The 16,169-nt window shown below is 46.4% G+C and overlaps 2 protein-coding genes and 1 long non-coding RNA gene across 9 annotated transcripts; 1 reads left to right on the forward strand and 2 right to left on the reverse strand.

Annotated features, from left to right (window-relative positions):
- Positions 1-166: 166 nt before the first annotated feature.
- LOC135429985 (uncharacterized) lies at positions 167-15,987 on the reverse strand. 6 transcript variants are annotated; one of them, XM_064684512.1, is made up of 13 exons: positions 15,827-15,987; positions 11,351-14,406; positions 9,498-9,782; positions 6,518-6,989; positions 5,767-6,449; positions 5,427-5,691; positions 5,191-5,352; positions 4,610-5,131; positions 3,782-4,252; positions 1,558-1,727; positions 969-1,492; positions 728-905; positions 167-661 (listed from the first exon to the last, which is right to left on the reverse strand). In XM_064684512.1, the coding sequence occupies exons 2-12, from the start codon at positions 14,377-14,379 to the stop codon at positions 739-741; spliced, it is 6,750 nt and encodes a 2,249-aa protein (XP_064540582.1). In that variant the 5' UTR covers positions 14,380-14,406; positions 15,827-15,987; the 3' UTR covers positions 167-661; positions 728-738. The 6 variants fall into 6 exon arrangements, with proteins under 6 accessions (XP_064540582.1, XP_064540583.1, XP_064540580.1 ...); XM_064684513.1 differs by lacking the exon at positions 15,827-15,987 and adding an exon at positions 15,317-15,414; XM_064684510.1 differs by lacking the exon at positions 15,827-15,987 and adding an exon at positions 15,166-15,282.
- On the reverse strand, positions 2,274-3,775 carry LOC135430002 (PAN2-PAN3 deadenylation complex subunit pan3-like). Its single transcript, XM_064684545.1, has one exon. It carries the CDS (start codon positions 3,473-3,475, stop codon positions 2,516-2,518), a length of 960 nt encoding a protein of 319 aa, XP_064540615.1. The 5' UTR covers positions 3,476-3,775; the 3' UTR covers positions 2,274-2,515.
- Positions 8,429-10,971, forward strand: LOC135430009 (uncharacterized). 2 transcript variants are annotated; one of them, XR_010436510.1, is made up of 3 exons: positions 8,429-8,609; positions 9,491-9,822; positions 10,604-10,971. It is a non-coding gene; the product is annotated as an uncharacterized LOC135430009 (long non-coding RNA). The 2 variants fall into 2 exon arrangements; XR_010436509.1 differs by lacking the exon at positions 10,604-10,971 and having other exon boundaries at positions 9,491-9,889.
- Positions 15,988-16,169: the final 182 nt, after the last annotated feature.

A 16,169-nucleotide genomic window follows, 5' to 3' on the forward strand; every position in this document is an offset into this window, starting at 1 on the left:
ATACGTACATGCGTTTGCTCTTTCTTTTCACAGACTAATCGAAGATTATTAAATAATAATAATATATATATATATTTAATGTAAATCAAAAACAATATTATTGTAAATTGCCTGTCTTTATGAAATATACAACTAAAAACGATGCAACATGGAAAAAAAAAAAACATTGTTGAACTAAAAACTTGTTGCTTTAATCATATCGGGGTTGTTGCGCATGGGTTTTTGGGGGATTATAGGGGCTGATCGTTTATATAGGAGAAGACAAAATTTACATATACATATATTTTACTAATCATACATAAATTTGTTATCAATTTCGCTAAACGCGCACATTTACAAATACAGTTTGAACAGAGAGAGATAGAAAAAAAAAATATATATATATATAACGAAAAATAGTAACAACAACGAAACACACGCAGAGGAGCTGCCCAACATGTTTTGCAGCAGCATGCAATAATTAATAGAAAGTAGCACTTGTTGTTGTTGTTGTTGTTATTGTGACTGTTGTAGTTGTCGTTGTCGTTGTCCGCTCACGTTGTTGTCGCTTGAGTGTTGTTTGCCTAAGTTGTTGCTGCTGTTGCTGTTGATGTTGATGTTGATTGTTGCGGTCGTTGTGCGCGCCACGTAGTTATGTTAAGTTTACGTATTAGATGAAATGCTGAAAATAGAAAATACATAACTATATGTACATATATTTAAAACAAACGACATTCAAAGCACGCACATTCGCTACTCCTATTGGGGCTGCTGCTGCTGCTGCTGTGTGGGCACTGCGCCAGGCACAAAGAAGCCGCCCTGCGGCACGGCCACCGGTGCCATAATGGGCGCCAGCACAGTCTGTGGCGCTGAGGTCATGGGCGCGCCCGATGGATTAAATACATCAACATAGGAGTTCTTCAGCGCTGCAATTGAGAATGATTGTGTTCAGTCATATGTTGCAGTGCATCAGCATTGGCTAAACCTACTGCGATTGCGTTTAATTTTGAACATGTTCGATTGAAGTTTGGGCTGTGCGCCGCCGGGCGGCGTTACTGCTGCTGCTCCCGCTGGGGCAAGACCAGGCGATGGCGATGCTGCTGGTGCTGGTGCTGGTGCAGGTGCTGGTATCGCAGCTGATGGTGCCGCATAGCTGGGATAGTCATACTCCATCTGATTCTCATAGACATTATTGGCGTTTGGCAGCTCATGAGCATTTTGCTGTGGCAACAGATTGGGCGTGGCAACTGGCGTGGGTATGGTGCCCAATGTATTGAGTGCTGGTGGCGCCGATGCTGCTGGCATACCCATGCCCATATCGCTCATCTTTGGTGGCGGCTTAAATGATTCCGTTTCATCGGGAGTGCCCTCGGTATTGGTCCAGCATTTGCGCTCCTTATCCCACACAATTGTCGGATTCTTGTCATCCGGTAATATCATTTGATTTTTCGGCTTTAGCGAAAACTTGTTCCACAGGCCACCAAACCAGCCGGCATTCTGATTGCCCGGCGCGCTATTGACCAACAAAAATGATGAGAGATTATTTCTGGCCAGTTATGGGAATGGGGGCGAACTTACCCGGGCAAACCGCCAGCGCCGGATTGTTGCTGTTGCTGCTTGCCCGCCGTTGAGGCTGCGCTTCCGGACGTTGCATGGCCAGCTAAGGATGCAGCACCAGTTGTGGCAGCTCCATCGTCGTCGTCGTAATTCTTTGATTTTGGCATCGAAATCGTGGGTCGCATTTGTTGCTGCTATTGGTCATGTTTGTTGTCGTTGTTTTTTTTTTTTGTATTTTTTTTTTGTATTTTTTTTTGCGTTTGATTTTTGATTTTGGTTTTTTTTTGTATTTTTATTCAAGTGCGTGTGGTTTTGGTTTTTCAGACATGAAAATTTCAAATTGTCGGTTGGGGGCGGGATTTGGAGAAATGGCAGTTGATTAGTTTCGGTTATTGGCAAACGAAAAGCAAAGAAATTAGTTATAGTGCATAAAACACACATACATAAAAGTATATACATATGCATACATATATAGATAGATAGTTGTTAGTGTTGGCAAATACATAAAAAGAAAATATTGCTGTTGGTTTAACTGGCGCAGTCAAAAACATATGTATCTTAAATCAAATATCAACTGGTAAATTCAGCAGGCTCGCTCTTCGATTGCATTTAAACATAGCTTAAGCTTACATTTTTTATGTTTGGTTTTGCATTGCTTTGGTTTTGTTTTTATATATGTATGTAAGTATATGCATATTGCCTAAACATTATTATGCATACAAAATCACAGAGTGCCATTTTACAGTTAATTTACAGTTGTATATTGCAGGTACATAAAAGCGAGATAGAGATAGAGATAGTAGAAGCTCCGACCTGCTCTAATCGAAACAAGCGACGTGCGCCGCACATTTTACAACACTCTCATTTGCAGCTGCCGCTGCTGCTGCTGCTGCTGCTGATGCTGTAATCTGGCAACGCTGCGCACGTTGCTTTCACAAGAAAATAGGGAAAAAACAACAACTGTTAATGACATGTTAATCTAAATCTGTTTCTTAGTGCTAAGAGCCAAGCCGGCGGCGCTGCTGCCATTGCCATTGCCATTGCCATTGCCATTCCCATCGGTGGGTGCATCAATATCATATGTTCGCACCACGCCAGGTGTTGTGCCTTTTGTTGTTGTTTTCGTTGTTGTTGTTGTTGTTTGACCTTTGGCATCCAGATACGCTTCAAATTTGCTCAAGCTCTGCTCCACCTCAGTGCACATTTTCTTATAGTTGATCGGTATGTCCGGATTGGCGATTAGCTCCTGCATGGACCAAACGTTTTGCGGCGTTGTCGCCGGCTGTTGCTGTTGCTGCTGCTGCTGCTGTTGCTGCTGCTGTTGCTGCTGCTGCTGTTGCTGCTGTTGCTGCTGCGGGTGCGGCTGCGGGTGCGGCTGCTGGATGATGCCCAATTTGCTGAGAAAATTATTGTTCTGCTGCAGCACATAATAATCATCGTATTCATCATATGCATCGTCGTCGTAGGCATCTTCATCGTCGTCATCGTCATCGTAGTCATCCTCCTCGGCTAGCTCCTCGCCCTCGGCATCCTCATCGATGACATAGTCATGCATCATATATCGATAGCGCTGCATTTCACTGCGATCCGCATTCGCCTCGGCATCGTAGCTGCTGCGATGATGTGACGCCAGCGGCGCCGGCGGCGTTGCGCCCAGCGGCATATCGATGGGATAGGTGCCATTGAATATAATATGCGGCTTGCAGATGCTGCTCCCTCTGCTGCTGGGCTTGCACAGGCTGTACTTGTTGTGGCTTTGGCCGGGTCGTGCCAATGCTAGGCTGTAGCTGATATCGCTATCGTTATCGTTATCGATTTCACACTCCTGCTCTGCCACCTCATCGATTGTCGAGGGCAGGTCAAAATTGACGCGCTTAACACCGCCTGTTGCTGCTGTCGCTGCTGCTGCTGCTGTGGCTGTGGCTGCTGCTGTTGCCATTGTTGTTGCTGTTGCTGTTGTTGTTGCTGTGGCTAGGCTGGCTGCAGGCTTGGCTAACACCGGCTTGGCTGGTATGAAGCGTGTGGGCGTGGTTAGGGTTTTGGGCACAGCATTGATTAAATTGTTGCACTTTTTAAAACTATTCACGCGACTAGCGATAGCTGTTAATTTTGCATAATTGTTTCTGCTGTTGCTGATGTTGTTGCTGCTGCTGTTGCTGCTGCTGTTGCTGCTGTGGTTACTGCAGCTGCTGCCGCTGTTGCTGGTAGCATTATGATGTTTATTTATGGCTATAATGCTACTTACATCATTCAAATTAAATGCCTTCGTTGTGGTTGCCGTTGCTGTCGCTGTAAATTCCGCTATATTGCTGCCGATGCTGCTCTTGTCGCTGTTGTTGCTGCTGTTGCTGTTGTTGCTGTTAGCAAATTGCAGTTTTCGTGGAAATTGTTTGCTTTTGTCCTTGTCTTGGCCTGTGTAGTGCATTTGCTTGCCATTGCTAGCAGCGGGCAGCTTGAAGGCATTGTGTTTAAAGCGATTGTTGCCGTTGTCCATGTTGCTGCTGGGCGCACTTGGCTCTAGCAGCTGCAATTGTTCCTCTTGTTGCAGCTGTTGTTGTTGTTGTTGTTGTTGCTGCTGCTGTGTTTGCTCAGCTTCTGCTGCAGCTGCAGCTGCTTCTTCTGCTTCAGCTGATGTTGCTATTGCATTGTTGTTGTTCTTGTTTAGATTGTTGCTGCTGTCATCAGCAATCAACTCGTTGCTCTCCATTTGCGCCAGCTGCATTCCAGGTGTGTTTGTGTGTGCGTGCGTGTGTATGTGTGTGATTAGATTAGACGTTAGCAACATATTGCCTTAATTTACATGCAACGCGTTTAGCAATTGTCACTTCTCTTTAGCCATAACAAAGATAACAAAAAGATCACAAAAATAATACTACAATAAATCATATGCTTAACTACAACTATAGCAAAGTCAACATAAATACGATAAATTAAATATGCATATAAATCAATAAATACACAAGAGGTACAAATGTAAAACCAAAGAGTGGCCTCTGAGCAAGTTTTAACTAAACGCGACCTGAGCGACTGCAGCTGCAACAGTTGCTGTTGCCGTTGCCATTGCACCACCTACCTCATCGCCATACGGCTGCTGTGCACCGCTGGGCCAATAGTCGTAGCCAGTTGCTGGTTGCTGGGCGCCGTAGGCCTCGCTGGCGGGCTCAATGTGCCCATAGACTGTGCCCGGCTGCAGTTGCTGCGAGGGATCATACAGTTGTTGTTGCTGCTGCTGCAGTTGCTGTGCCGCATTGGGAGCGTAGTCTGATGGCGCCGCATAAATATGGCTGCTCAGCGTTTGCTCATGACTCGGCTGTATTTGTGGCGGTGGCGGCGGCGGCTCATAGTATTCTGCCGGCTGTTGCTGCTGCTGCTGCAATTGCTGTTGCTGCAATTGCTGTTGCTGCTGCTGCTGCTGCTGCTGCAGCTGCTGCTCCTGCTGCGCCTCCTGCTCGCGCTGCATGGTATCCTCATATTGCATGTTTAGCTCGCGCATTTGCTTGCTCAAATCCACAAATTGCTGATCAATGTCGCTCTGTTGCTGCTGCTGTTGTTGCTGCTGTTCCTGTTGATGTTGCAACTGTTGCTCCTGCAGGGGCTGCCGAATGTAAATGCATTAGCAATTGTTTGTAATCGCAACAGCTGCAACACACTCACCTGATCAGCCAGCGTGCGCAGCTGACGCAGCCATTCCTTTTCCTCGGTGGCGCCTTGCGGTGCCGCTTGGCCGCCATTTGTGGCTGTTGGTGGACTGGCAAAGGAGACGCGATTGATCAGTATGGGATCGTGATAGCGCAAACGTTCCGCCAGACAGCAAACCTATCGGTCGACATACACGGAAAAATTATTATATAAACAATGCACACATCTATTTATATATGAACAGAACATACGCGCTGTATAAAATCACCATCATAGCTGTCCGGCTTGAGCTCAATGTGCTTGGCTATCTGCTCCAGATAGTTGGTGCAGCGAAAGTGTTGGCCATAGTCCAGGATGCGTGTCGCCAGCAGGAACTTGTAGTGCTGGAAGTTGACAATGCTGAACTTGTGATCGAACAGCGATCGCGCATATTCATAGATCTCCGTCATGATGATCGCCTCGTTGCTGGCAAACTCATTGAATGGCTTGTAGTGTGAGGCGCCCAGCAGGATCAACCTGTCCAAGAAGGAGAAGAAGAAGGAAACTTAGTTCAATAAGAAGAGCTTGTCATGCTAAGACCCTTCCGCTCACCTAGGCACATTGCCAGTCAGCGTGGTTAGCTCCGTGGCAGCGCTGTCATAGCGTCCGAACTCCTCCTGCGCAACCAGATAGCAAAAGTGTGCCGCATAGATGTCGCCGCGTTGAAAGAGAGTATCGCCCAGTGCGACGACAGAGCTGCGATCGTATTCCGGCTGGCGTGACTTGTTGGTCACCAATATAGAGAGATGGGAACGCCAGTCGCCCCACTGTTCGTCGCGCAGCTGACTGACGCAGGCGGGCGTATGACAGCTCTTCATTTGATAGAGCGTTTGCAGCGGATCGTTCGCTTTGATGGCGCGATTGAGAAACTTTTGTGCCACATCTGTGAGGGCATAACGATCCTCGTAGAGGGCCAAGAAGAACGCATGCGTCCACAGATTGTGATCGGTGGCCCATTGCAGTGCCTCCTCGACATTGCCGCGCAGCACATAGCTGCGAAACTGATCGGTTGCCGCCTGTTCCGACATGGGCGCATCTGCATCAGCATCTGGTTCAGTCTCTGCAGCAGCTGCACCGCCCGCTGCCACCGCCTCATCCGCATCCGAGTCGTTCAGGGGCTCGCCAGCGTGTACACGTGCATCCGCGGACTCGGCATCCGCCTCTGCGTCTGGTGCATAGGGATACTCGTGCTGATTCTCCAGCAACAGATCACCCACATCCGTATCGGCAATGACCTGGGTTTGGCAAATGAAAACGAGTTAAGACATGATTCGGCTTGGCTATTCGACAGTTCGACTCTTACCCCATTCTGTCGCAGCAACAGGATGAGCAGATGCCACATGAGGGTATGCGAGGCACGATACTTGTCCACGCTGCCCAGCGGCTTCTTCTGTGTGGCATACAGCACGGTGCAGGCACGTGCCGGACCCAAGCGTATCTGCTCCTTGCAGAAGCTAATGATCTTGTCCTTGTGCAGCTTGCGACCCTGCAGCGGACCAGGATAGGAGCGCAGCAAGCTGCTGGTGGCATCCTTAATGCGTGGCGCCGACACCTCCACATCGTTGCGCAGACGACCGCGTCCCGCGTACTTGGGACGGACGCGCAGCAGCAGACTCATCGAGTATGAGGCAACCAAATGTGGCCGATTGTAGAGCAGCGGTGTGCGACGCCTTGGTGGGCGTGCCACAGCCGTTGTTGTTGTCGTCGCAGTTGCATCCACATTGCCGGCAAATGTTGTTGCCACAGCACCAAGACCAACCGCAGCAGCCGCAGCTCTATCCGTTCGAATAGAAAGTGTGGAATAGATAGTTTAGAGATTAGTCGAGAGCTGGCAACTGGTTTCGAGATCTCAAGGCAAGCAAAATCAAAATCAAATTCAAGATCAAAAAATGTAATATCAAATAGATAATAGATCAAAATCAAATGCATGCAGAAATTGATGGACAAGGCGGGCCAAGATTTGGCAGCGGATTTACTGGGCATGGCTGTTAGAATGGGCAGAGTCAGTTAATATTCTTTATCTCATTGCCGAATAGTATAGACTAAAGCTTTGATGATAAGCACAAGCCATAAACGGAATTAACCTCAGTTATGTAAGAGATAAAATGTCAGATATAGTGAGTACGTAGATTGAGAGAATATTTATATATATATACATATATGTATATATAACCAACTCCAGTACCTGAGATACTAACTGTCCTAGAAGTGTAAACTTAATATACAATATAAATGAAAAGATTGTTCTCGAGCTGCCGCAGTTTAGTTGCCCTTGCAGACATATAAAAGAGCTATCGTTGCTTATAATTCTCAATTAGTTTTAGCCTCGAAAAGGGGATAAGCGCGTGCAAGCCTTGAGTTAGTAGCAAATTCTGCTAATAAGCAATAATCTGAAGTTTCTTTAAATAGCATTACATATATCTTGTTCCTGTTGGTTATAATAGTCTAAAAAAAATAACTCGATGCCGTCAGCTTTAAGTTAAAAGATCTGCAATCTATAACTTAACTCATAAACAAAAACTCGTAAATGTCAAGTTCATAGATAGTTAAATAAAAAACCTTTCGTTCACAGCGGCGCTTATATATGATATTGTAATCTAATCCCAATATGATTATAGTCCATGATTATTCTTTGAAAAACCTAATATTACAAGCTGTGGCGAAAAAACTCCGTTTTGGACGGATTATTCTTTCCTATGACAGGTATTTAGTATAGTGAAATTAAACGAATTCAACTAGAGATATATCTAGATATCTACAGATATATATTCTATTTATATACATGTATAAGCTATGTTCAAAGAGTCTTACTATCAAACACAAGAGTATGTACAACATTTAATATAAATAATATTCATACGCTTTCAAATTCGAAATAAGCCCAAAAAGGAATTCACACTGTTCTGCTTACATAGTATGTTAAATAGCTGTGCGCTGTTAATGACCCGCTGTTACTAACACTTTTATGTTATATACAATAACAAGATAGCTGTTAATTACAGTCAAAAGCCTTAAGATCAAGCCGTTTTTACACGTTATGCGTCTATTCGAAGCATAAAAAACCGGCAGCAGATAAAAGTTAACATTAACAGCGTCACATTAACATTGGTGGCTTTTATGAACAGCATTAGGCAACATTTTAGTAAGCGTTTAACAGCTTGTTCCTGTTAAGCAACTGACAGCCTAAAACGTATTCACAGCTCCTTAACAAATATTTATAAATTTGGGTAGATCTATTTTGGATTCTGTAAAAATTTGGAAATATTTTTTTAGGTCTGCTCCCCAATGTAATGATATATTTACACAGTTGATGTCAAAGCAGCGCAACTTACAGCGAAGGAATAGCAAAAGTTTTTCTTTTTTCGATATTTTGAATAGGACGAAACTGCGAAAAGGTAAAGTCATTGAAGCTCAAGATGGGAAAGCGAAAAAGTGTAGCACTTGATGGTATATAGATGTAAATGTGTGTGTTTGTGTATGTATATATGGGTTTACAAAAGACTTGGCACCATGTTGAGAGCATATTTAGGATAGAAGAGCCTATATGGAAAATGAATTTTGAATTTTGACATTGATTCTTAGGCCCTTGCAGTGGGTATTAAAATATTGTCTAGAGGTAAATAACGTATAGGTTCTTGATCAGCAATAAAATGCGAGCCATGTTCTTCTGCTTGACTCTCCCTCTCCCTCTCGCTCGCTCGCTCTCTCTCTCTCTCTCTCTCTCTCTCTTTATGTCAACTTGTTCCTTGGTTTTTTTATTGGAAAGTATCGGACCAGTATGTCATATAGCTGTCGCTGGGACTATCATTCAAAAATAGGGTTTTACTTTTATAAAAACCTTTAATTTTTACAAGAATTTCCCAGCCAAACTCCTGTTCCTGGGTTTTTTTTTATTGGAAAACTGAACTTTTTTGTCTGATGTTGTTTTTGGGTTCTTCAAGATTCCTGATTTATATATAATGTTTCTTTCATATAGGATCTTTCTATATATATAGCATATTCTATATGGAATGCATTGCTTGAAAGTCAGTTTTTTTTTTTAAGATATCTTAAGAAACCTGAGAAAAACCTAAGCGAATTCTGCTTTCTAAAAAATTCTAATATTAAAAGTGGACTACTTTATCGTGTACGATTAAAGTTCTGACATATTATTGAATATCACAGCTGCAAGGGTATTAAAACTTCGGCAAGCCGAAAAGTAGAAGAGATCTTTCTGGTTTTAGATGAGCTATGTATGAGTGAGTTTTTTGTTTTTGTTTTTTTTTTTTTTTTGTAGAGACCACCTGATATCAACGTTGCACTCCGAGCCAGCATAGTAACGCGCATATCCTGCGGAGGAGGCATCCTCACAGTTCAAATTGCTGAGCGAACGTGCACTCGAGATGCCATACGGAGCCAAGAGCCGGCGGCTGCTGTGGGTATCGCTGCCAAGGAGGCTGGCGCTGTCATCGCCCAGTGTCGAGTTCAACATATCCGTGTAGTTATGTTGTTGTTGTTGGTAGAGATTGAGCTGTTGTTGGCGACGACGATGGAATTCATTGGCTTGTGTTATGTATGCGTGTGTGTACCTAAAGAGGAAGCACATGGCGGCGTTTCGTGTATGTGTGTGTGTGTGTGTTGTTCGAGTTGTTTGTTGTTGTTGTTGTTAAAAACGAAACAGTTTGGTAAAACATTATTTGTTTGTTGTTGTTGTTGTTATTGTTGTTGCTGTTAGTAGCAGACACAGCCCAACAGCTTCGAGTAAGTTTTTGTACTGGTTTCAAGTAGTATTTTTTTTTTTTTTTTTTTTGAGGTTAGGGGAATTACACAAAGCGCAGCGAGCGAGTCGACAGAGGGCGAGCGAGGAGTATGGTAGATAGTCGGAGCGGGTGTGGGATGCGACACATAATTAATTACGCGGGGAATTTGATTAATCGCTAAGACAATTAAAACGACCAGAGGAAATTTGATATTATCATCATAGGAATTAGCTACAAATTAGGCTGGCAGCAGCGCTGTTAGCTTAATGTTAGCTCAGCATGTTAGTTAACATAACGAGTAAGCCAACCACTAAACGAAAACAGAGAGAGAGAGAGAGAGAGAGTGGGAGGGAGGGAGAGACAGAGCGGGCAACTCTGCAGCCGAGAGCGAGAGCGACCATCAGAGCAGATCAACGAGTAAGTTAGGTGAATTGAGTTGAATTGAGGTAAGGATAAGTAGCTACGACATCATGCCCAAGAAGTTGTGAGAATTAACAAACAACAAAAAAGTATAAACAAGTAAAAGTAACGAGTAACAGTAACGAGTAAAAGTAACGAGTAACGAGCATTTACTTCGGTAAAGCCGAAGAGCAACTCTGCAGAAGTGAGCATATTAATTAAAACACAATTATCTACAATTTTATATTTAGTCTAGTCTTAAGACAACAGTTCCAAAACGTTATGAATGGTTGGTATTTGTGAAATACGTCTATTTAGAATATCTCAAGATGTACTATTTAAACTTAAGTCAACTTTTGCCTGGGGGAATAATGGAATGAAACAGTTGTATATGCGAAATTATCCGAAAACGTTTGCAAATGGTTCAAAATTTAATATGTAATTATGGCTTATATCGTAAAACGGGTTCGTTTTAAAATTTTGAGTCTTTTTTTGGTCTGGTTTTGCGGCCGGAATGGTGGAATGAAACAGAAGCTAACCTAAAAACAGTCGCAAATGCAGAAGAACTGAAGTTCTAAGAAATTTTAATTGCAATGTCAATTCGGTCGTATATTTAAATAAAAGATCTCTTGATTGGAACATTTTCTTTTACAGGGGGTGCAAAAAAGAAGGATATACCATGAAACACTCTTCGAATATTTCTAGTGCTTCTTTCCAATCTGTGACCTAATTGCATTTGTTAATCGAATATTAATAGGTGCAAGTTGAATTATATTATATATCATTTTCATATGTTGCATTTCCATTTGTTCCATTGGGTTTTTTTTATGAGATTAAGAGACTTTGTGACTGGAAACGATGTGTGTGCCCATGAATTAATAGATAGCAGCTAAGCAACTAATGAACTAATTTAATAAACCAACTCAAGAAATGCTACACAATCTGCAAAGTTAGCGTTTGGGAGTTGCTGTTTTTCTGTTTTTTTCTTTTTGGCTTACCTTTCACGTTCCCTGAGCAGAGCTGCCTCATCCACGCCGGCAACCGGTGCGCCCAACTGATGGGCCTGCGTCTGCAATTGTGGCACCGCCTTCGATGCGGCCGCAGCGTTAACGGCCGCCGTCATTGAGTTAATCATCTGGCCGTACAGCTTGGCGTACATGTCCGCGTAGGCGTGCGGATTGCGCGACATCTGCTCGTACATGCCGTAGGGATCATAGCTGGCCGCGGCATTTGCATATTGATCGTAGTTGTTGCGACGTTTGCCGCCGCTGCTGCTGCCGGCGGCGCCGGCTCCGTTGAGTAGCTCCTTGTCCATGTCGCTGTTGCGGGAGCTCTTGTTGCGATAGCCCTCGTATTGGCGGGCATCCCAGTGCTGTTGCCAGTCCGGATGATGTGAGCGCGTCCGTTCGCTGCCCTCGTGACTGCGCCGGCTGCCGCGCGGCTTTTCGTGTGATTGCTGATGCGACTGCGGTTGCTGTTTGTCGCGACGTGGCCGATAATGGCTGCCGCCACGTGGCGCCGATTGCTGTTCATAGTCCTCGTAATCATCGTCAGCGGCACCGCTGCGTCTTTGCCGGCTTGCCTTGCTGTTTCGTCCGCCCCCACCGCCGCCGCCACCGCCGCCGCCATCGCTGGCTGCCGCTTGACCGGCTGCCAGTTCGGCTGCATCCGACTCGCCATCATAGTTGCTGTTGCTGTTGTTGTTGTTGCTGTAGCGCGTGGACCGTCCGTATTGCTGGTCGTCGCGTCGCCAGCGATTGCGTTCCCGGTCTCGCTCACGTTCCCTTTCACGTTCACGTTCACGTTCGCGTTCCCGTTCGCGTTCCCGCTCCCTTTCGCTGCGCTCGCGTCCCGTGCGCTCCGGTTCATGTCTTCGCTGATTGTCCGCATCGCGACTGCGTCGCTTTGCATCGCGCGTCGATTTACTGCTGCTGTGGCTGTCATTGTGGGCAGTGTGAGCAGCGCTGCCAACGCCACCGGCAGCAACGCCGCCGCGCACCGAATCCTCCGTTTCGCCCTCGTAGTTGTTGTTGCTGTTGCTGTGGCGCCGGCTGCCGCGCAGACTGCGCATGCTGCGCTCGTCCGGCTGCTGGCGGCGCGGCGGCGGATCATGCCTATCGCTCAGCAGCCACTCGTCCTCGGACTCATCCTCCGACTCCAGATCCAGTGAGGCAACTGGACGCGGTTTGCCACGCGGCTGTTTCTTGTCAAGCGGCGTTTGCTGCTGCTGCTGCTGCAGCAGCTGCTGTTGAGTTGGCAGCGAGGAGTTTGCCTCGTTCTCGTCGTTGCTTATGTGATGTTGTTGATGTGACTCGGTGTCCAGATCGACGGCAGCAGCTGCTCCTGTTGCCACGCCGGTTGCGTGTGTTGTCGTCGCTGTTGCTGCTGGCACCGACAGCGGCGCCGGCGGCATCGTTGGCCGATGATCCTCCAGATTCTCGCCATCCAAGACCACCTCGCGTTGTTCCCCAGATAGCACCACAGTGGCTTGGGTCTCCACGCCAGTCACTACGCGACGCGGCGGCGTCTGCTGCTGCTGCTGTTGTTGCTGCTGCTGTTGTTGTTGCTGCTGCTGCAGCTGCTGTTGCTGCTGGTAGAGATCATTGCGCGTCGGCTGTTCACCCTCGGAGGTATCCTCACCATCGGCCTGACGCTCAGCCATGTGCAGCGCATTGGCCACACGACTGTGCGGCTGCTCGGTGCCGGTGACCAGACGTTGCTGCTCTACCAGCTCCGGCTGACCGAGCACCAGACGTGACAGTCCCGGCGGCGGGAACAGTCCATCTGCCTCCCAGTTGCCCTCGTTAACCTCCTCGGGCTGCTCGGATAGGTGACTGGTCTGCAGATACTGAGCACGCTCATCATTTGGCGCCGCCAGCAATACCTCCTGATTCTCATACGGCTGCTGTTCCGGATTCGGTTCGGGCAGCAACATCTGCACAGGCGCTACGGCAGCCACGGCGGGCACACTTGGCGCTGATGGTGGTGGTGGTGGTGCGGCTGCTGCTACTGTGCCTGGCGTAGCCAAAATATTCACGCGCTTGCTGAGTCCTCCAGCGCGTTTGAAGGGATTTCCCGCAGCAGTCTCCATTGCGGGCGGCGGCAGAACGGGAGCCGCTGCCGAAGCAGCTGCTGGTGGAAGTGGTGCTGCCGCTGGAGGAGGAGCTGCCTGTGCTGGTGGTGGTAATGTAACTGCCGCTGGAGGAGGACCTGCTGCTGCGGCTGGTGGTGGCTGATTTTGAAAAGCCTGCGGCGGCACAATAGCATTCAATTCCGGCTCGGACACTGGCGACAACTGTTCCGTGGCGGGCGACAGCAAAGGCGGCAGTTCCAGCGATTTGCCGGATTCCGGATTATTGTTGTTGTTGTTGTTGCTGCTGCCGCTGATGTTGGTGTTCCTGTTGTTGCTGTTGTTGCTAAACGCGTGCCAGCTGCTTTGGCCCTGCACATTGAAGGAATCCTCGACTACGCTGGCTAGCGGCGCCGCCTCGCTATGGTTCATGATGCTGCTGCCGTTGTTGTTGCTATTGTTGTTATTGTTGTTGTGGTTGCTGCCATCATTCCAATCGCCCCAATCACCCCAGCCATCGTTTTTGCCACTGTTATTATTGTCCACGACCTCGACAGCTGGCAGCTGCGCCTGCGGCTCCACTTGCCCTGGCGCTGGCTGATAAAATTGCTGCGCGGACATGGCCGGTGCATAGGACAGCGACGCGGGAGGCGCATATCCCAGCGGCGGCGGCGGAGCTGTGCCGGCAAAGTCGTGATAGCTGAGGGTCGTCGACTGCTCCACTGGCCAATATGCTGGCTGAGCCGGCTGCGCCTGAGGCTGCTGAAACATTTGGCTAGCATATAGCTGCGGTTGCGACTGTTGCGTAGCTTGCGGAACTTGAGCGTGATGTAGCGAAGGTGCCTGCTGCTGTTGCTGTTGTGGCTGTTGCAGTTGCTGCTGCTGTTGCAGCTGCTGTTGCTGCAATTGCTGTTGCTGCTGAGGCGGCGGCAGCCAGTTGGCATTATTGTGCAACATGTTGTCGCAGTGCGTTAGCTTGGCAAACTGTAAAAAACCCAAAACAAAAAAAAGGAATAGTTAAATTTTGGCACTTAAGAAAAACAATTGCCATATCCCTTAAATACGCTGCCATTTGTTGCTCAAGCACTTTCGACCTGTCTGGCAACGTACAAACTGTTGTGTTTCTTGTTTTTGAGCCTGCCAGGCGCCCATTCAAGTATTTACAGTTATTTTGCCCGTGTGTTTATGTGTGTGGGCTTTAGCAGAGTTGCCACACAGCTTTCAGGTGACAGCTGTGCTCAATTCGACTTGGACTAAGAAAACAAAATGCAGCAAACGCAACGATACCTGAGCCTTGTCAACGTTTTCATTCTGATTGATAATTATTTGCAAATCTGAATTGGTTTTCGCAGCCAGCTGCATGCTCTGGGCGCGTTGCTTCAACCATGACATGTTTTTTTTTCTGGCTTTTTGGGTCTACGGACTGATTGCAAATTAGTTTGGCTTTTGACAAACAAAATAATAAAGAAAGAAAAAACGAATCAAGTCAACTTATATGTACTTGCCAATTTCTTATACCTCGCTTCGTTTTTCTAATTTCTTTCCTCTCTTTCTTCTTTCTTTTATTATTGTGTACACTTTTGTATAATCCGACAATGACAATGGCAGCAACAGCGGCAGCAACAATAACCACGCTGAGCTAAAAGTTTACGTGGACGTTTGCTGTGCTCGCCCCTATACCCGCTTACTGCCCATCACACACACACACAACACGCACACAATCTTTTTCGTCGTTTTTGTTACCACCGTTTCGCTCTGGTATTTGTTGTTATTGTGCTGCTTGACACAGCAGGTTTTTTGTAGTTGTTCGGCTGCGGCGTTTTGCATTTCATAAGCAGCGAGTATACTTTACACTTGCATTTTTATAATTTTAATAACTATATGTATTAATTACTTGTTTATCGAGAGTTTTTCTTATTAATTTTTTCCCCTACGTCAGACGTTCAGTCAAAAGTGAAAACAGCCAAATTGGAGCAGTGGTTGTAGGCCTGACAGGCAGTGGGAGAGAGAGCGAACGAACGAAATAGAGAGCAACGTTGCCAGAGAGCAAGTAAAGTTTCAGGCGAACTGCAAAAACAAATAGTACGCACACACACAGGGTTGTTACCGCTGAAATGTAATTGCAGCAAGTGCCCCGGGTGGTGGAGGAGGGGGTGGGGTTGCTGACACTTGCAGATAATTTCGCATAATTGGGCATAAAGCAGCTGATTAGCCGATAGGCGCCTGTCCATCAAATTTGTAAAAATAACAACAGCGGAATCCGTTCATGAGCCAACAGAAAAATACACACACACACGGGCCCCATTCTCACGCACATCAACACAAATACAAGGTGTCAGTACTGTGCTTTTCTGTTTTTTGCTGTTGCCCAATTTCTAATACTTGTATGATTACAAACACTTACACGAAACTGTTTTTTAATTACGCGTACTTGAAATGTGTTACCATTTACTTATTTAATAATTTTAATGCGGTTGGGTTATTTCTTTGATTAAATTGAATTTTTCGAGTACAAATGCCAACTCGACTTTTCGCAAGCGTTGCCAGTCTGTTAGCGCAACACTGATTCTTTTAACTACCAGTAAAGCAGAATGTTAAACAACAGCTGCTAAGCCTTACGCAAATCGGTCACACAGTTTTTAACAGCTCTGGCCGCGATGCTTGGCTCTGCACAATATAAGAAAGAGTGTAACTGCCCGTGGCAAATGAGAAAATACCAAATAAAATATGGAAAATACTAAAAATAA

The sequence above is a fragment of the Drosophila montana genome, unplaced genomic scaffold (genome assembly GCF_035044405.1).
Source record: "Drosophila montana isolate Dmon_TW-CO22-7 unplaced genomic scaffold, ASM3504440v1 contig_2781_1, whole genome shotgun sequence".
In the NCBI taxonomy this organism is placed as follows: Eukaryota; Metazoa; Arthropoda; class Insecta; order Diptera; family Drosophilidae; genus Drosophila; species Drosophila montana.